This window comes from Chiroxiphia lanceolata, chromosome 2, assembly GCF_009829145.1.
Source record: "Chiroxiphia lanceolata isolate bChiLan1 chromosome 2, bChiLan1.pri, whole genome shotgun sequence".
Classification (NCBI taxonomy): Eukaryota; Metazoa; Chordata; class Aves; order Passeriformes; family Pipridae; genus Chiroxiphia; species Chiroxiphia lanceolata.
This window is the reverse complement of record NC_045638.1, coordinates 73,655,465-73,676,616: the sequence shown is the minus strand read 5'-3', so window position 1 is coordinate 73,676,616 and position 21,152 is coordinate 73,655,465. Positions and strand designations below refer to the sequence as shown.

At 37.6% G+C, this 21,152-nt stretch overlaps 1 protein-coding gene across 3 annotated transcripts in view; it reads left to right on the top strand.

The window, feature by feature from the left end:
* Positions 1–2,053: 2,053 nt before the first annotated feature.
* TNFRSF19 (TNF receptor superfamily member 19) overlaps positions 2,054–21,152 on the top strand; it is a 57,986-nt gene continuing 38,887 nt past the window's right edge. Inside the window, exons 1-4 of one of the 3 annotated variants that reach the window (XM_032680384.1) lie at positions 2,054–2,292; positions 2,470–2,556; positions 15,306–15,394; positions 16,703–16,813. In XM_032680384.1, coding sequence (XP_032536275.1) covers positions 15,329–15,394; positions 16,703–16,813 — 177 coding nt within the window. In that variant the 5' untranslated portion in view covers positions 2,054–2,292; positions 2,470–2,556; positions 15,306–15,328. Of the gene's footprint in view, positions 2,293–2,469; positions 2,557–7,799; positions 7,891–8,407; positions 8,460–15,305; positions 15,395–16,702; positions 16,814–21,152 lie in introns of those variants that run through there. The other 2 variants (XM_032680385.1, XM_032680383.1) reach the window with 2 other exon arrangements.

Genomic DNA, 21,152 nt, shown 5'->3' with positions numbered 1-21,152 from the left:
AACCTTACTTCTTTTTTCATATGTACAAAAGAAAGATCAAAGACCTTTAATAGACCATCAGGACTTGCTTTTGCTTAAAATTTGAAGAACTAAAAGGTGCTTTCTGTGAACAGTATTGTTCTTAAGGCACTTTTGAAATGAAACAGGTTATTTTAGTTCTGTACAGCTCACCCACAAATTTTATTTCAATATAAGCATTTCCAGTTTTACCATGAAAGCTACAAATGCACTCTTATGAAAAAACTTTCTGGTGATAGAGGGAAGTCGTATGTCAGAAGAGCGCAAAATAATGTTAAAATAGAACTAAGCAGCCTGGATAATTTTCTTTTATTTATAATATATGGAAGTGGAAATCAGAGAAAGAGAGAAATTTATGGTTTGTTTACATTCTTTTTCAAGCAGTGTATACCTGAAAGTCAGATTCATTACCTGTCCCACCCTCCTTTGTACCTGCAACATCTTTTCTCCATCTCAATTACCAAAACATCCCCCAAAGGCCCGCCTGGATAGGTGATTCAAACCAACATTTACACTGTGTCCAGCTAGCAATAAAATTACATTCTATAGCACCCTCTGTAAGGTTCTCAAACCTCTCTGGAAATGTTCATTACTATCACTGGAAAGCACAGCACTCCTTGCTGGCCTGGTGCTGCCCACAGTGCGCCATCCCACCAGCAGAAGGCTCCCTAACCTACCGAGAGCCGCGGGAGCATCATCCCCGAGCGGCGCCCGCGGCGGGGGCAGCGGGCTGCGCCCGGACTGCGCGGGGCAAGGAGCGGGAGACACACACGGAGGGGGAGGAGGCTACAGCCCACACACAGGGACCACAACGACGGATCTCTGCAGGACGCTTTATCGCTCCCGCACTCGATTAGCCAGTAACCATTATCCGCTGATTGTTTGCTTTTGTTTTAATGCTTAAGGCAACTGTGTCTAGCATAGAGCCTCTTTTTACTTTAGCCTTTCAAATGAATTCTCGATTACTCAGCGTGCAAATATTTGCAGGAGTCTAGCAGTTGACAGGCTTGTATCACTTTCATCTGCACATGTGGTATGCCCAAAGTATGGGGTATATGTTGACGAGAACTTCAGTGACATCTTCAATATGGCTGATTATCCTAAAAGCCGTCCTGCTTGATATGTGTATGTTTTATTAACAGTTGAAGTACAGAGGGCTGAATTAATCTCTGTGCCAAAAGCTAGCTTCGTCTCAGATCACAGAAAATGAAATTCAGTTGTGCATTTCTTCTGCCTTTCTTCTGCACTGCAAGAGAGCAAGTTATGGCAGCCTTGAGGATTCCTCTGCTTTCCAGGGCCACAGAGGACCCTCCAGCAATCCTCGGGACTATGAAGCTGCAGCAGCACAGAGAAATGTCTGTCAATATACTTTCATGCCCTCCAAAACATCCCTCTGCTGACAGTACAATGGTGGCCACTTCAAATCTACTCTAGCTAAAAAATGCCTTTACACTCCTGTGAGTTACGTATGGCAGCTTTACAGCTCATTTACGTAAAGGAATCATGAGCCACAGATGAATCAGGCTCAAAAAAAATTATTTGCAAAAGGCCACACAGTAAGCAGCAGGGAGGATATGAACCAGGGACTAAGAGCATGCTCTATTGTGCTTGGTTTTGCCAGTGCAAAAAACCGATTCCGGTGCAGAAAATACACCGTTTCCCCTGCTCCAAACCTCAATAAAGAGACAAACAAAAGTCGTGTCTTACAGCTGCCTAGCAAACCCACCTGCATGTCTGAGTTTCAGCACTTTATGGAAAAATTTAAATTTCTTTTGCTGACAAAATTAAAAAGCATCTTTTTAAGAAAACCTTATAGCTGCATTATTCTCTCTTCTCGGGAGGAAACTTTAATGTAATGTAGACTTTGAAGTGAGCCTTGGGTTTGTTACAATGGACTAACCTGATTAGAAATCATGCAAACTCTTGCTGCTCTTTAGCTGCATTCCCCCACAGGCTGTATTACAGCTCTCTAACCAGTCCCACAGCATTGAGTGATGTCATGGGATCTGCAGCTCAGCGAGATGAAAGGGATAAAGCGGAACCCGCTGGCACTAGGGAAAGCTTCCAACACACAATCCACAACACAGCTTGGGAACTCAAAAGCTACAGATCTAGCCACTCAACCCCAAGCATTTCAGAACCGTCTGCATTCTCTCAGCATAAGCAAGGAAAGGGGGAAAAGAGCTAGTGCAGAGTACTGAAAGGCAGAATTTAAAAGTGCAACTACCTGCTGGAAAAGCAGCTCTTTTTCTTCGCCGAAGCACTGCCTTTGATGTACGGCAACTGATCACTGATCAGATTACAAGCATTTGGTCTCAGTGCTCGTCTGCCTTTGATCTGCATGGTTAATTTTATTTTCCCGGATTTGGAGTTTCGTCTGGGCTTGTGCTGACATACCTTTTTTTCTTTTTTTTTTCTTCCTTTTTTTTTTTTTTTTTTTTTTTTTTTAAGGAGGTAAAAGCATTTAATACAGAAGCTCTGGCAGTGTGAAATTAAGCTACAGAAAGCCTGGCACTGGAAAACTTCATCAGATAACAGGTACCGGATTTTGTATTTTTTTTGCAGTTCTGTGTTGCAAGATTTTAAAAAACTATAGACTTCATGTAATAAATAATACTGCACATCATTCTGTGTACAAAGGTCAAAAGATTTTATATAATTTATGTGGCATTTTATTTGCAACTCTTAGACAGAACTATATTGAGAATGGACTATCTAGAATACATAGACAACTGAAAACTGAAGCAAAACCAAAAAAATTTTTCAGTGCTTTGCGAGTACATAAGATTTTGCTGTACACTGCTCATTCTTACTGTCTATAGTTTTGTAATTTTATATTTGAATACAAGTATTACATGTCTAGGGGGTGTATTTATTTTCTAAGGAAAGACCAACCATATTTCCTACACACTGTAATACTTTGTTTGCTCTCAGTGCATTTATTAAAATGTGACTTCTTCAAGCAACATTTTTAAGCCTAATAGTTTCATACTTGAGAGGAAAAAAAAGTCTCAGCTTCCACAACTTACTAGAAATAAATTTATAAACATAACATCCTTATACACAAAAGGAAACAGTTTTTTATTTTGATTGAAGAGATGATAGTTCAACTGTACCATATGAAAAGAAATCTTGAAAATAAAAGTAACATTTTAACCTGATGATAGAGATTTCCTCTAAGGCATTTTAATAAATATATTAAAAGAAATCTTGGGTTTGTCTAGAGAAAACACCTGGTTTTACTGAACTTCATAAAAGTTTTGCTGCAGTTTAGTGATGCAATTTCCACTCATGGTGTTTTGTATTCTCTTCCTCCAATTCATATTTATGAAAATGTACTGTGTTTAAGAAATTTTAAGATATGCACTCCAGAAATTCATTATAAAAGAACAACCATTAGAAGATTTAGGATTATTCACTATATATTTGTAGTTTTAAAAGGTGTGAATTTGGGCCAAATCCATGAGTGTTCTGCGCCTGCAGCTGGAGTCAGACTGTTAAAATAAGACTCAAGTTTCTTCTGTAGGTATTTAAATATAATTTAGATTTTCAGAAGAACTTAGAACCCATAATTGGGACCAGACTTGCAAAGAAGTTTAACATTCCAGACACTGAGCTCTTTGAAGATCTAGTCTTAATGGTGGCTAGTGAGATCTTCTGAAATACTGACATATATTCTTGAGTCTAAATTTAAGTGTACATAAATCTTAACTACACTTGTTTATTAACAACTTGCAACTAAAATTCAGCATAACTGATAGGTGCTAAGCATTGTTTGAAAGCTATTCTTTGAGAGGTTTATCAGTCCATAGGACCTTCGAGATGTTCATATTTCAGTATGCACCATGGTAAAACGCAAACCCAAATTTTAACAGTCTGCTTGCATCTGAGTAAGATCAAGTTATCAAGACTTCCAGATAAATGTAGACAGTTTTCATTAGTCAGTCTGTGAAATTTGTTTCTCTAAATAAATTTGTATATATAAATTTTAAATTCACTAAATATCAAGAGATAATAAGCCAGACACAGATTAACTAGGCCTGACTTGGTATCATTTAGTTTTCAATGCCACCAATTAATTCATACTCTTACTTAACAAGTCAATTACGTTATAAGGAAAGTAATTAGCATCGCATGAATAATATGTGTACAGCTGTTAAGAAGAATATAATTTAAGGTATAGCCAAAGCAAAATGCAGTATTTCTCCCTAAATAATAATGATGCACTAAAACATGTTTCTGTAACCCTGAAAAGATGACTTTATCCATTAATTCTATACTTCACTGATGAGCTTCTCTACTTTTCCAGTCTTCTCTTGCTTGTTGCTTGTTTTCCAATATGTACATTTATTTTCTGAGGAAAATTGTTTCTAAACCTTACCTCTGTTTGGTGTAAAGTAGAAAGAGAAGCAAATTTTAAAAAATAATATAAGGATTCTTTTTTCTCAGAAGTCAAAATAGCTATGCAAGTCTAATACAAATTAACTATCACTACAAGGATCTGACCCATCACACAAATAGGTGAAGTTGTGCGCAGAAGTAGCACTGGTTAATCAGATATATTACACTGCTGAGTAGGATTTGCATATAAAAATATTTGCAACATTTGGGCCCTGGAAATGCATTTCAGAAACAAATAATTTTTTCATTTAGTAAAATGTCCCTAGGATTTTAGGTAATATCCTCACATATTTAAACAAAGATGGGCGTTAACCCATTTAAACTGAAAAGTATCTTTGCTTGTCTTTATGTAAGAGAGGCTGAAATGAAAGCACACTTGGACATATTTAAGTAGGGGGGAAGAAGAGGATTTTCAGCATTTTTGTTGTTTTAAACAGCAGTTCTCTGACAGTTTAGTCTGTCACTGATCTGATTTTTAAAGATTAAATAGTAATAATTCTTGGCACTTGTGACTTTGCTTTTACAAAGTGCTGTATAAACATTAATTAATCCTCAGTCTTAAGTCTTCAGAAACAAAAAGTTCACAATGCTTTTTCAAGCAAATCTGACTAGGAAACTCGCAAGTTTATAATTTATTTATTAAAATAACTTGAGCAATTTCTGATTAGAAATAGAGCCATTTCCAAATAGTGTGTCTTAGATAACATCATAAACATATTTTAAGGTTTGTAATAGTTAAGACTATCAAAAGACATTGCACAGTTATACTGACATCAGTTTCCAACAGCTGTCATAACAAGAGTAGATCTGCCTCACAGTTGACTGGGGGAACTGTGTTAGCATTTGAGATATGGAGATAACAACTTCCTATTGCTGTATAATTTCTGCTTCCACATCAGATATGTCACACAACTTAGTCTTATCAAAGGGGTCAGCTGAAACTACTTTCCAAATATTTCTTTTCTGCTTTCTCTGTTGTAGTGAGAATCTCTATACTAGTTCCTCTAACAGCTCACTTCTTCAACTTCCTTAGAAGCACCATGATTTAAAACAAAATAAACCCCGCAATTTTCAACATCTTGCAATGATGAATGGAATTAACTCATCCATTTTACATTTAGAGGAAAGATTTTTATATGCCACAACGAGGACTTAAATGTTTAAGTTTCAGTATTACAGACTACACATTGCTCTTAGTTCATCAGCATAGTAACTCACTGTCTGATGAGGAAGTCTTAATGTTTCTTCATATGGTAATCCTCGGTGTTTAGCCAACACTTTAAGAACTCTGGGATATTTTAATACACTTGTCTAACTATACTACTTTAAAACTAGTATCTGAAACATACATCATGATTCTACTAAGAAAATCTCATGCAATACATTTCACTGGTAGCTCCAGAAAATAGATAACATACAAAACAGTTGTCTGTGAACAGTGAGACATGCACAATGCTCAGTGCTGTGCAGCAGCTGCCATTCACAACAGATGCGCTGCTATTGTGCCCCAGTATGCCATTCCTCACTGAAATTCCAGTCTCTTGCAGAGCTCCTGCTGGCAAGGGTCCTGAAGCAAAAGTCCTCTTTGAAGGCCATTTATAAGACAATTACATGAAAACCCTTGTACCCTTGGAGTTGTTTGGGGGTTTTTAATTGAAAATTACTAATTTTGCAACAATCATTTATCTCTTTCAATAAGCACTCCTTGCTTTTATAGAAGTCCTTGTGGCTGGCCATCTTCAAAATTTTACCTGTGAGAAGCTCCAAAAATTCTGTTTATTTGAAAATGCTTAACCACTAAGTATAGGAATTTGTTCATTCTCTTCAGAACCTAACTCAGTTCCTTCTGTGTCCATACAATTGTCTAGACTGTAAGTGGATCATCAACCTTTTCATTAGAAGTAAAACTAATGATGTGAAATCCCTGCAGTGGCAGTTCTTTCACCAAGATCTCCAAGATTGGTTTCACCAATGTTGGAGCATCTCTAACTTCAGGAAAGTTCCTAATTTGTGTCACAGTAAGTAGAAGTAAAGTACACTCTTTCTAGTGACTGTGAACAATTTGCTGCCTGTGAAGGGCTGGATTTCTCCGTTTCTCCATGGACACTCACATTTCGTATCGACACTGCGCTTACAGCTGGGTAACTTGTTACCTGCAGAATGGAAAAATATTTCAGATTCTGAACTAGTAGGAAAAAAAAGCTACTCAAGTTCATTGGAAAGGAGAGTTTGCAGAAAGGAGAGTTTGTAGGAGTTGTCAGAAAGCCTCCATCATGCCTTCGGGGTGGGAGAGGTGGAAAGGGCTTCATTGAGTTCAACTCATTCTACATTCACATTCTGAATGGTGGTAAAGGGCCAGTCCATTTAAAACAGCCCAGCAGCCAGGGGCTAAGCAGCCATTCCTGCTCTGCTCTGCACTGGTGCAGCCTCATCTTGACTGTCGTGTGCAGTTCCGGTCTCTGCAATATAAGAAAGATATTAAGCCATCAGAGAGCGTCCAAAGGAGGGTAACAAGGATGGTGAAGGGCCTTGAGGGAAAGCCGTGTGAGGAGTGGCTGAGGTCACTTGGTGTGTTCAGCCTGAAGGTAGACCTCATTGCAGTTACAACTTCCTCGTGAGGGGAAGAGGAGGGGCAGGCACTGATCTCTTCTCTGTGGTGACCAGTGACAGGACCTAAAGGAATGGCCTGAGGTTGTGTCAGGGGAGGCTTAGGTTGGATATTAGAAAAAGGTTTTTCACCCAGAGGGTGGTTGGGCACTGGAACGGGCTCCCCAGGGAAGCGGTCACAACACCAAGCCTGACAGAGTTCAAGAAGCATTTCGATTATGCTCTTGGACACATGGTATGACTCTTGGGGATGGTCCTGTGCAGGGCCAGGAGTTGGACTCTGTGATCCTTGTAGGTCTCTTCCAACTCGGCATATTCTGTGATTCTGTAATAAGCCTGGACTCCCACTGAGGGAGATCAGCAACACCAAGGTTGCAGCCTCCAAAGCCTATGCAGCCTCAGCAGGCAGGGGTGCGCGCAGCAAGTCGCTGCTATCCCACTCTCCTGGTGGGGCAGAAAGGGCACCAGCGCCTCATTTGTCATTCACCCTGGCTTCGCACCGCCGGTACAAGGCACGCGCCCTCGCTTACCAGCACGGACACCCAGCCACCGCCATCTTGCCCGTACGACTCCTCCCTCCTTTTTCTTCCTTCTTGCTCCTTTTTCCTCCTTCTTGCTCCTTTTTCCTCCTTCTTGCTCCTCTTTCCCCCTTCCCGCGGCTCCCTCCGCGAGCGCGCGGCTCCTCGCCACGCGGCACGTGGGCCGGGGGCGAGCGATTGGCTGCCCGCGGTCACCTGACCCGGCCCCCGCGGCGGGGGCGGGAGCGGCGCGGCGTTGCCGGGGCGACGGGGGGAGAGCCGGCGCGGAAGGGAGTGGGAGCGCGGAGCGTTCCGCGGCTGGCCGGGGCGGCCAGCGGCCCGGCAGGTGGGTGCGTAGGAGATCCGCGCGGGCCTGGTCCTCTCCGCCCCGGAGTGGGCAGCCACGGGGCCAAGCAGCGGCGCGCAGCTTCCCCCGACAGCCCAAGGGGCGTCCCGGCACTGCTGGGCGCCCGCAGCCCCGCCTGGCACCGGCTCGCGCTGCCTTCCCGTGGGCGGCGGGGCAGATGCTGGGAGTGAGCTCCGGGGAGAGCGCAGGGTGCGGGGGAGGAGAGGTGCGGGGAGGAGAGTTCCGCGGAGGAGGGTTCCGCTGTGTCCCTGCCCCCCCCCCCCCCGGAGACGGCTCCTGCTCTCCCGCCGGCCCCTCTGTCCCGCTGGTGGGTACGCGGGCACCGCGCAGCCACGGAGAGCTGGTGGCGCTGGGCTCCGCGGGTCTCGACAGCTCTGGAGTCGGCGCTCCACGCCCTGGAGTGCGGCGAACAAAAAGCCCTTGAAAGCTGTGCTTTCATGTTCACAAGCGCTTCTCGTGTCTGCTGCATAAATGAGCTGCTGTTTGCTTCAAACAATTTTGGAGCTGGAGTTGAAGGAATAGAAGCTACTAACTTTTTCTTGTGGCGGGTAAGAGCTTGAAAAGCCCCAATTACGGTTCTGTTTGGTGAAAAGCCTTTGATTGTTTGACTTCCTTTCCTGATGACTGTCTCCATTAATTTGACCTTGGACTGAAAGCCTTACCTGATGTTCGTGAAAAATCTCGCTACTTAATACCTATTTCCCACCTTTATATTTACAATTGCTTTAGATGGATGCTTTTATCAAGGCAACAAAGTGGTCTAGTAGCATTTAGTGAGTAAGTGGCAAATTGATTCATTCTCTAGGTAGGTTTCTTAACTCCTGTATAATCTCTTTCAAGCACACCTTCACCATCAGATGTAAAACAAGTTAGGTATCTCACCTGGAAGCTTTTTATCATAGAAGAAGAGGGTTGGTTGTTTTGGGGGGTTTTTGGTGTGTTGTTTTGGGGGGATTTTTTTTTAACTAGAAGTAAGCTTCTTTATTAGTTCAGTAGTAAGATGCTTAAAATATCAGTGAAGGATGCAGTACATTACTTTTTCTCAGTTTCCACAACTTGCAGTTGCAATCCTAGTAGAAGAGAATGTTGTGAATGAAAGTAGCTCACGTCTGTGGTTTTTAACATGCTGTCCAAAACCGCTAAAGGGTGGATGGATAAATGTAATATATTGGCATTGCACCATTGCAATAGTTACTGTATTAACCAGCTTTATAAACCAATGCTTTATAATTATCGATTCCTAAAAATTACTATATCTTGGTATAAATGAAATATAAATGTATTGTTCTTATTGTATTACTTATTCACATATCTAAGTACAGAAGTGTCTCTACACTGAGGTGTCATCTAGCAAACTAGTGTCTCCTAGAACTTGAAGTGGGTGAGATGCATTAAACAAAAGGAGCAACAGTTTTGTTAATCACAGTTTTGATGTTGAAGCACAGAATTGTTCATTATTTGTAGGAGTAGGCTGATCAGCTTCAGTGAGATTGGGACTTCTTGTGTGAATCACTGGTTCTGATCCTCTAAAAACTTTAAGTGTAGAAAAAATGTCAGCACACTGCAACTTTGTTACAATATTTCACTCTAATTTCTAATTAACGATAATCTGGATATGTTGAAGAACATATATGATAAACTGTTTTGTCACCATTATTCCTGTAAAATCAACTTCAGCTAACATAAGTTGAAGCATATGGTATTTAGAGAAAGCACAAATATTTCTGGCTATGTGTAAATCTCTTTCTTCTTCTCCCTCAGCCCCTAGAATAGATATAAATGTTTTTGATCACTGGTGATGTTTAATCTGCTACCTCTGTCTTTACAAAATTAGAAATAAATTCTTAGCTGCCTAATGTTGTATGATTTCATGTATGGCAGCTTCTGAAAAATACAGATCTATTCAACATGATATTTCATGTGATGAATGAACCTTAGCTGACAGTTAAGGGTGTTTTTTGCCCCACATGGGTCTTCTCAGAGCAGTTGGAGCAAATGTGGTCAGACAAGACCTCGTTTACTTCACAAAGGGGAAGAGTACAAGGTTTGTGGGCAGGGTGTAAAGGGAAGGTGTTCTAGAACTATGAGACAGAATAAAAATATGTAGTTCTGTAGTGGAAGTTCTTGTCCCTAACTTGCTCCCTTTCTTTGTCATTGTAGCAGTGTAAGGTGTAAGTACTTTCCCTTCTTTCTTGTCTGTGGGGCACTGACTCTGCTAAAGCCACCTGCCACTTCTTGTCGTTTTATTGCATGCAGTTGACAGCTGCAGGTGGGAAACAGAGTGGTTAGAAGGGAGCTGAGACCCTATTGTTGCATAGCAGAGACCTCTGTTGGTAAGATAAGATGATTATGTTTTTCATCTCGCTTTCTTGTCCAGAACTTGTCAGAGTACTCTTTGCCAGTGTTATAGAGAGCATGAAAAGTGGTTGTCAAGTATGAGTATCAAATCTAATACAGGAAACTTATACGACCTAGGAAAGTAAAGTGAATTTCAAGTTGGAATGCTTTACCCTTTCTAAAGTTTCCCTTAGAAGATGGATGATGTTAACTTCAGAGTTTCAATGCTTATATGTGTGAGAAACCTGCTAGTTAGCCATAATTTAGTCATGCTGCTTTAATTCTTGAGGTGGTGTGTCTTTCATGGTAGAACTTTAATTTTTTTGGAGAGAAAGAAGAAATATTTTTCTGACATGGACTTTGAAATATAATGATGACTACTGCTCAGGCAAGCAAGTAAACATAGGAGTAAATTTTGGAGGACAGCAGATTCTGGAACCCTGAAAGGCTTGAAGTTCTCACTTCTGCAATGTATTTATTACATATTCTTAATTTATTGTTTGATATTGCCCTCTTTTTACATATGCGAAGTAGGCCCCACACAATTATGCAATCATGTTTCTTAATGCAAGTTCTCTCTCCTGAGTTCAGTACATTACAGATGATGATTGCTTTTCCCTCGTATTGGTAGGGAGCAAGCATATTACTCTTAACCTAATAAGATGTATTTTGAATGATGTACTGACCTCAAAAAACTTTGTCCACAGTTTTCTTTCTTTTAATAAAATTGAAGATAACTGAAGCATTTTAAATATCAGTATCTGGACAAGAATAAATAATCTTTAACCTCTGTTTGTTCACACGTATTTTAGAGGCACAAACTTATTCTAGATCTTATTCGAAAGCATATGAGGTGAATGGCTTGTGTCCAACAGACATCAATGTAATGCCACTTGATATCATGAGAGAACAAATTTGCCCAATGGCAACATATTGCGAAGTGCTGCAGTGTCTGCTTTTTAAGCAGGACTTCTGACCAAACTGGAGATAGAAACAGGAAACATGTGGCTGGCACAGTTATAGCTCCTTTGGGCCTTGCTTTCAATACAATGTGCCTTAACTATTAATGTGCCTTTGCATTATTTTTATGAAAATGTTGTAGTGACAGAAACATTTTTTTGTGCTCTCAACAGTGATAATTTCTTGTACACTGGTTTATTTCTTTCTTTTGGGTTATAATCAGTATATAGTCTTAGGTGATTTTTTAGTAGGAACAATGGCAATGGGCATGATGATGGCATGGTCCAATACCACAGGCATTCATACATGTCTGCTGAAGTTATTTGAACGTGTTTTGGTGCTAAACCTGCTGAAGTGCGCTGATGTTTAAGGTCCATAGACCTGCAAGCTTCTTTTGGAATATTTGTTGATAATAGAAGATACATCCTAGACCTAAAGCTACAAGATCGCATCAAACTCTTAACGATCAGTCAAAAGATTGAGCTTAATAAAGCATATAGATAAGTTGAAGTCCATAATAGTCAATGCCAGTTCTAAAACACTTGATTTTGAAAATTTACTCTGGGTTGTGGAACTCCTGATGATTGAAGGTGTTGGATTTGGCAAGAGTGTTATAAAGGCAGTAGATTTTATTTTAAATAGAAAATATTTCACAGGTGCAATAAAATTTCACACCTGAGTCAACAGAACGTATTTTGGTACAGGATGCTTTACCACATGCTTTCTGTGTTCTAAAAGTCTTTGAGGTACATACTATGACAAGATCATCTTGTAAAGACATGGCAATTCCAAAATTGAAATACAAGCTGTCAGCGTGACCAATAAGATTTTTAATACTGCTCATGATTCTGTACTACATTCTGTTAAGGACTTGTTTTTTATTCTAGTTGTGACTGCAGAATATTAAAAACATGAAAGTACATAATTAGCTTTGTTTCAATATTGATTTTAATAAATTGTTTATATACTGATTTTTTTTTTTACCAATATTAAATCATCAGGTTATTGCATATTGGAAAAAAGGTATAGGATTAATATGCCTTTATTACACAAAGCTAATATAGTTTTATTGGAAATAACTAATCTGCTGGGAAGTTATTTGGGCTTTTCTTAATTTTCTTTAGTTTTCCGTACTTCAGGTAACCTGCTCAGAAAGAACAGACCTCTCAGATTTTGTTACAGCTCCATATTTTAGATCATTAGGCTTAGTATAACTCGCCAGTATTGTTTGTATTGACAATTCTATATGAAACTTGACATAAAAATATACAGTTATTACAATCTTCAATTTCTTTTTGATATGTCACACATCTATTTTCAGAAGCAGAAGAAAATATTGACATTTACAATAAAACATACTTTTAACCTTATGAAGAATCCTACTTTTGAAATTTTGGTAGTATTATATAGATGGTCATAATTACATAAGTACATTAGAACTGTACCATATTTTATTACTAAGGAATATAATGACTATAAATTGATATGACTTGGAATAAGCACTTGACGTTCAATTCTAAGCAACTCAGTTACATTTACAGCTTTATTTCACTTCACACTTCTGTAAAGTTTTAACTCCTATAGCAATTAACAAAGCATATGAAGTATTTATTTTTTTCCACTGCTGCTATGTGAAATCAAGAAGTTAATGTGGATTTTTCTCCCAAATCCCATTAATTTCTGCATGATTCTTTAAATTAATGTTCAGTCAGTTTATTTCATTTAGCTTTTAGGCTTTTAGCTTTACTGTCTTGTCTTCTCTGAATCAAGTGAAGTCAAGCTTGTTTTACAGGACTGCTTTACTGTAATACAGGAAAGAATTGTTTATTGTATTACTATTCTTAGTTTTAATTTTTTCATGACATTACCACTCTTGAATTTCTGTAGCATTCCAAAGGGAATGAATAGCAAAATTGAACATGATCAAGATTGAAACTTTCTTGATATTTTTTTCAAGGTTACTGAGGTGCAAAGTCTCACAGTTTGTCTCTTATCTAATCTTTTTTTACTTAGCAGATACTCAGTTACTTTTTGGTCAGAAGATATAATATATGATGTGTGTATTTACCCATTTGGTATCTTTCAAAAAATAGATGAGAAACATTTCTTGAAGCTTCTGAGTTCCCTCAAAAGTACTTTTCCTGCTACTCTGTCCACTGTTTGGACTTTGCTATTACTAGAAATTGTTTTGTTCCTAATAGACCTAATTTTTTTCAGCATTAGCATTGTAAACTTCTCATGACAACCTTGCGCACTTAATAACTTTTAAAATTTGTTGACTCTCATTTTTCATTTTTCTACTTGTTCTACAGTACTTTTTAGATGAAATTGTTGTGCTTCTGTCATCCAGAATTAATTCTGAGATTTTCCATTTCATGTTTCTTGCCTTATTTTTTTTTCTCAGACTTAAAAAAGCAACCTATGTTCAATACTATATCTGTATTTATTTGTATTACTTGATGTAATGTCTTCTTTTTTTACCCACCACGGTATGCATATAATCTGATAATTGTCATTGGCCTATGGGCCATTACCATCACTGAGTGAGAATAACCATGAAAATGTAAGCTTGGCTTTCCCATAGAGTGCTGTCTGACACATCTCTTTGCCTGTTCTGTTCTTCCTCAGAGACTTTAGCTCTTTTTGCACTTGAAAATACAACTTATCTTAAAAGATATCAATAATGCCGCTGAAATATACTTTCTTCTTATTGATTAGAATTTGTTAACTAGGGTATTCATGCAGTAAAATGTGAAATTTGTGCTAATTATAGTTGATGCTCATTCTGGTTGTATATATTTGGAAGCATATTATTGCAATAGTTCAATGTTGTAAAGCATTTTGCAACTGTTCTTAATATTTTTCTATAGTATTTTCCTCATGTTTTGAGTTTCATCCTTTCATTTGTCAGTCTCTACTCTTAAATTATAAAAGTTTCTTATTTTGTCTTTTAAAACAGCATAATTAAACATCAGTCCTTAGGCTCTGAAGAAGGCCAGAAATGTTTTAAACATTAATTTTCACGTGTCGCTGAAAGCAATTATATTATACAACTGTCATATTAGGTATATTAGGATCCAATTCAAATACCATGTTTTGTAAGGTGAATTTATTAATTCTTTTATTGTTATTGTTAGATTTCGGAACTAAAATTAACAGTTGCATTTCCAGGTTACCAACAAAACCAAAAAGTAAGAAACTGGACTTTTAACACAAATAGTCCAATAACCAAAAGGAAAGTAAGCAGAGAAAAAATGTTCTGTTGTCCAGGCACAATATTCTTAATAATTCTTAATAATTAAATAATCCAACAAAACATCCCGATCTAGAACTTCCTTTCCATTATTGTTTCAAATAACTCCCTTTTTTGTAATTGTTTGTTCATTACTGCTTCTTAAAAAATAATTAAGCAAGGCTTTATGATCCATTTTTTCTTCTTTTCTGAGATTATGATTAATATTGTCTGAGACAGGACGTAATTCGGTTATGCTGTCTGAAATGTCTTCTATAATGGTCTTTGCCTACCAGATCATAAACAGTCACGTTAACACATCTTTAGAAGTAATATCCTTTAGGTAGGTTGTAGAAACAGATGCTGTGTATGCCTCCAGTGGCTTGCAGAATGAAGGAAGAAGAGGTTATGTTAGTTACTAGGCAAACCCATTCTGCTGGACACTGCAATACAGAAGGAACATTCTCATGAACAGCTATATATGTGGCGTATCTGAAGAAATTTATTTTTGTCACGTACTTGAATGGACGTCTAACAAGCAAGAAAGATATGTTAGGCATGTTAGATTTACAAATGTTAATGTTCTCTAATCTAGACTGATAGCAGTCTCTTCTTTTGAGAATTAAAGCTATAGAAACTTTGTGTTTATTGTCTTACCTTTAAAAGGAATATGATTTTTAAAGCCTATATTTGTTGTTTAGCAGCTTCCAGGGCACCATCTGAAATATGTTAATGGCATTGACAGTATATATTTTGATGTGCTGAGTGACATGAAGTATAATGGTCTTGTGACTTCTGCAATTTAAGTTTAAACAACGTAAATATAATTATTTTTCCTTTTTTTCCCTTTTTATATTTTTTCTAGGGAGAAAGGTTTAATTGTAAGAAATGGATGCCAAAGGATTACAAGGAGATGATAAACTGAAGATGCTTGTAATTTTACTAGCATATTTGGTAAGTTAAAAATTAACATTTTTTTCCCTGTGTTGAAAAAAAACCTGTTTTGAACTCAGAAATTGTCTTTTGTTTTACACATTACTGCTAACACTAAAAGTCTTAAAATGCTATACGCAGACAATGGCATACATGTTTTACTGATTTGAAAGTAAGCTTGGTCAACTGATTTGTGTAATTCCTTGCTCCTCCTCACATGCAATTATAAAATTTTACCTTGTGAGCCTCTTCATGGACAAAGGAGTGGGCTAGGACAGAACATAGAGGCCGGTGTAGTGCTGTGAAGGTGGTACTGCTTAACTTCCAAGATGGTAGGAATTTGCAGTGACCACCTCTTTTTACAGAATGCCATATACATAATTTATGAGTTTGGAGTATTCCCTTTATCGACAGAACATAGCATAGGACACAACTACATTGTCTACTAAGTGTACTTAACTCTGGCTTGCATAGGCAAGGTAATTAATTCTTCATAGCTACCAGAAAGGCTTTGGTCTTTCTGAAAAGACCAATATGCAAAGTAAGAATTTGGTAGCGGTTGTGGTGAACACTTTCTGTGATGGATGCCCCTATGTAAATATTTAATTTAAAATTCTATTCAGGGAGCTCATGGGGTTTGCTAATATTCCTGGGTAAAATTCCAGAGACTTTGCATGGCTGATATTACTACTTGTGGTATTTCTCATAACTGTAGGTTCTGATTTAGTCAGATAATTGGATTCTCTCTCATTTGGCCCATTAAATAGAAAGTGATAGTAAAATTTAAAATAAATAGTATTCATACAGGTTTGGGTTTGGTTTTTTTTAAATTTCCAAAAGATATGAGTGATCTTTTAAAATTTGTCAATACATATGTTTAAAGGAATAGGTTTTACCTCATTTATTCAATTGTTGTAGCATCATTAGAAAAATAAAAAATCACAAATAAATGACGCAATTAAATGGGATGTGATGTAGCTTACTGTCATGAAAATTGCTTAGTAAATGGTCATGTGCATTTTTCCTAAAGTGAAGGTAAGAAACTTAACCCATGTTCAAACAATAAAGTATTTTAACATTCCACAGGTGCCAAATATCAAGTGAGTCTTCTGAAAATTGTAAAATTATTGCAAGTCACTGAGTACTGAGACCCTCTAATTTTCAGGCCATAGTCATATTTGGAGTTAGATAATTAATTTTCATGGCCATATTTAAAGTTTTTGATAATGCAGAGACTTATTTTTAAGATCAAAACATGAATTTATTTCTCAGATTGAATACATTTTGATGATTTTACCTTTTGGGTTTTTGGTGGGTTTTTTTTTTTAGCTAGGTAGGGTAATTTGTGAGACTGGAGACTGCAGAGAGCAAGAATTTAGGGACCAGACTGGAAACTGTATCCTCTGCAAACAGTGTGGGCCTGGAATGGAACTCTCAAAGGTAAGGAAATCATGCTTTCTGCAATTTACTTTGTTTCTGATAAGTGTGTTTATGTATGTGATTTAAAACAATGGAGATCTGTGCTTATGTGGAAATACTTTATTATTACTGTTTTGGCATTTGAGCCTTTTACAGTTTTTCAAGAACTGTGTTATCTGGTTCTCTTTATATAAAATGCTCAGTTCAGAAAATGGTGATGCCATTTATAAAGTAGACAGTACCATGGGCTCTCAAATTATTTTTTCAAAGGTGAGTTAGTGCTACAAAGGGGAAAAAATCTACAACAAGTTAACACTGAATAACCTCACTGTGTAGAGAAGAATATGAAAAATTTCAAATTAGTGATTGGTACAGACTACTGAACTGGGGAGGGGGGGCTTAATTTTTGCAGTGCTGGCATTCACAATTGGTTTTGGATTTTAGGTGACAATGTTTAAATATTTTCTATACGGCAGCTTGTCTTAACAGAATGGTTTTTAATAAAAATAAGGTCATAAGTACATAAATACATGGTAAGATTCAAGTGAGAGCTGACATATTTCCTTTGAAGAGGTCAGAGATAGGTGATTGTTTTGTTTTTACTAGGTCAGTGGTTAGAACACTTTGAGAAGCTAGAGTCAAGTCATGCTCAATTTCTGTGTTTTACAAATTACTAAAAATGCTATAAACCCAATTCCTGTCTTTATTGCGCATAAAGAAAGTTGAGACCAGAAAAACACATGATAATACTTAGAAAGCACATAAGAAGTCCTTGTTAATGTCATGGAGAAGGAAGTATTATTATTTTGAGTTTTATGTAATTGTTTTTTGCTTTTATAACAACTCCATCTCTTCCAAAAGAAAATCCCCATAAAAGTTTTGGAGTTACCAGGTTTTTTAGGAGAGCAAAAATGAATCAATGGAGATGAATGCTGACTGAGGTTATGGGCTTGGATTCAGTAGAACTAGGAAGTTCACTTGGCAAAATTTTCAGCAAAATTTCAAGTCTGTATGCAAGTCATGAGGGGCATCTTAGTTGTTTTCAGCACAGAGGAAGTAGATGCTGTGTATGAACAAGGATGGAGAACAATGAAGGAAGACATAGCTGAAAGGAGGAGGCAGGGATATGTTGGGATTCACTAACTCAATTACTGGAGGTTAAAGAGACAACAGAATAAGTTATGTGTCATGGGGAGATTAGGTGTTTTGGGCAAGCAGGTGTGTCGTGCTAGAGGTGTGAAGATGGTCAGGCAGAAGAGTGCAGGGTGGTATCATGAAGGGTGAGCAGTCCTGTCAAGACTCATGCATAGGCATAAGAGTCTTTCATCAGTGTCCAACCACTAAACTACATCTTGTCCATCGTTAGAGTGTAAAGCTGTGACCAAGACATAACTGTACAGTCAGATCCACAATTGATAGGTGGGGCCATAAAGCACATGCCCTTTGCATATAGAAGGACAAACTCTGTATTGTACTTCTACTAATAGTGTAGAAAGGATGTTAGAGGTGGAATTTAGGGTGTTTAAGGGAATTTAAAATGTTTTGAAAATTTAATGTGAGCCATTATTAAGTCTAGTGTGTATTTGTGTTCAAACTACAGCTAGCTTTCAGTTTATGGCTTTGTATTTCTTCCTGTATTCAGCTCTGAAAAAAAGCACAAGTTAAGTATTGGTTTTGTGTATGGTTTGAAGGGATTTACTGAAATTGAGTGACACATTTTCCCTATCTCTCTCCCCCCTGTGGCGAGTGTTCAGTGCATTGACAGAATACTTAGTTTCACACTTTAGTGAGAATTGCTTTTTATGTCAGGTAGTATTAAGGTTTCGTCATGCAAGCAGTGCTGTTGAAGCAGAGATTTGAACATGACTTACAACACGGATGTCGTTTTGTTTGGATGTTTTGGTTTTTTCAGATTGTCTTTAAATTTGTGAACTCAAAGATTCTAGGAGGTGTTTTAATTTCTAAAGGCACTTGTAAATATGGCACTTTATAACAGTGGGCCAGTACTATGTCCATTGATAAAGCTTACTTAACTAGCTGGCAAATAAAAACCAAAAGCATAAAAACTAACTCCTTCAGTAATTACTCCCAATTTAATAAAGGAACGCTAAACTAAAACAGGGAGGTTACAGTTTGCAATAGTACACTATTCAAGTTATGTTTTTACTTCAGCTATTAGTCCTGATTCTTAGGACTTAAAATATGAATGCTTTATCAATTTTACTGTGTAGGCAATTACTTCTCCCAGACATTAATAGACTTCCAAAAATATTTTTTCTACTACACTAGAACTGAAACAACTAAAGAGATTTTGCTCAAACCTAAATGTGAATGAAAGCATAATTTCCTTTATAAATAGAGATACAATTTTCTGTGAATCATAGCGAAGGATATGATGCTGTGGCTGTTACTGAAATGTGCTTGAAAGTAGTCTTGCAGAGCTACAGCTTGAAGCAACAAGTATGTTAAGTCAAAGGTCAGAATGCAAGGGGAAAAGGGATTTAATATTATACTTGAAGTAATTTGCAGCACAAGAGGAGTTTTGTTTGCTTGGGTTTTTTACATATGAGAAAGCAATGATGTAATCATGCTGTAGTTTAATGACAGTTTCTTAATACTGAGTAATGTGTCTGTTTTCCTATCAAATATTTAGTGCTCATGGATAAAACCATATATACTGCTGGAGATGTGAGCACGATTGTATGTCTAAGTATATAGTGGAATACAATGTTAGCGGTAGGGTTTTTTGGTTCAGTTCCCCCTGAATGTTTTAAGCAATTGACAGACAAGTTTCTTTTTTCTTTGTAACAAAACATCTCAGCCTATATTGTTGAACATAAAAGCCCAGCTGCCATGTAGCAGTGGACCATGTGAACCACTGATGTAAACATATGTCCTTAATTCCTTCCCTTGAAACTCAGTTCAGGTAGAACTTCTCCTGCTGGTTAAATTGAAGCAGACAGGTCCAATGTCAAGGACTGAACTGTAGAGCCCTCACTTTGCTCTTGTTTATGAGAAACTACTTCATCTTAGTTACAATCTGAATATGTAGATTTTTTTTCTTGTTATAAGTAGCTATACAAAAATATAAGACAAAATACCACCTGTACAGAGTAGACTTATGTATGTGTGTGTGTATATATACTTTTTTTTACAACTATTATTTACAACTTCAGTAATACATATATGACCTTTGTTGCTATACTGTGTGAACATTTCATACCTCTCTAAGTTGGGGAAATGCTGTTGCCTTTTCTCAATTTATACATGAGACACACATAAATCAACTTGCCCATGGAAATGCAGGAATTTTTTGGTGGAACAGAGTAGACAGAGGCCATAGAATGAAACAAGAGGACAGAAGCTCTCTCTTCACAAGGCACCGCATGGACAAGACAAGGGGCAATGAGTGCAAGTTGTACCAGGAGACAGGTTTTATTTCTGTATTAGAATGAATTTTTTTACAAAGAGAAAAAATTCACTGAGACAGCCTCCCTAGGAACATGGTAGAATGCCCATCACTGAAAGTTTTTAGGATGCTCTTGGACAGGGTGCAAGATCATCTCGGTTCAGGTCCCTGACCCAAGAAACTGTGAAACAGGTGTTCTTTCAACGTTCCCACTCACTTGGCTGTTCTGTGATTCTATGAGGAGTGTTTAATATTAGTTGCAAACCAATGCTCAACCTATTCAATTGACTTTCCTGTCTGTAAAGATAAGGAATTCCATACACCCTTGAGAGCATGAAACAAAACTAAACCAAACCACCAAAAATCTAGCCTTATTTCTAGTTCTGAATCTAGACTATTCTTTTCAGCTCTTGCTGTCACAGTTTAGTGGGGCTCTCCTTTTCAAAAATGTTTTTATAGTAACTTTTTCTTCCTTGAAATAAGAAAGATTCCTTTCTGATTCCCTATCAGCTGTTCTAACAACAGCACTGCAGATATTGCATTAGCTTAGAAATGAAATCCATTGATCACTTAGGTTGATTGTATTTTTTATAAAGTACTTTTAACACATTGCCATCAGAAGAAAGCCAGCTTTGTTAGTGTATCACCAATTTAGAATTGATGGGGAAGGGAGTGAAAGCTGCTTCCCATGTTTGTTTGCTTTTATTTGTTCATTTAAAAAAAGAAAAATCTCTATATAGCCTTTTCTTCTCATAAATGTCTGTCCTTGGTAATGTTTGCAAAACCTTTGAACCACTGAAGTAGCTTGCTTTTGACTGTGTGGGGGTTTTGTTATGAGTTGTTTTTTGTTTGGCTTTTTTTGATTTTTGTTGTTGTTGTGTTGTTGTTGTTAAGCAGTGCTTTTTTTCTGGGATGGATTGATTCGAAAGGAAGTGTTTGCTTCATGTGACT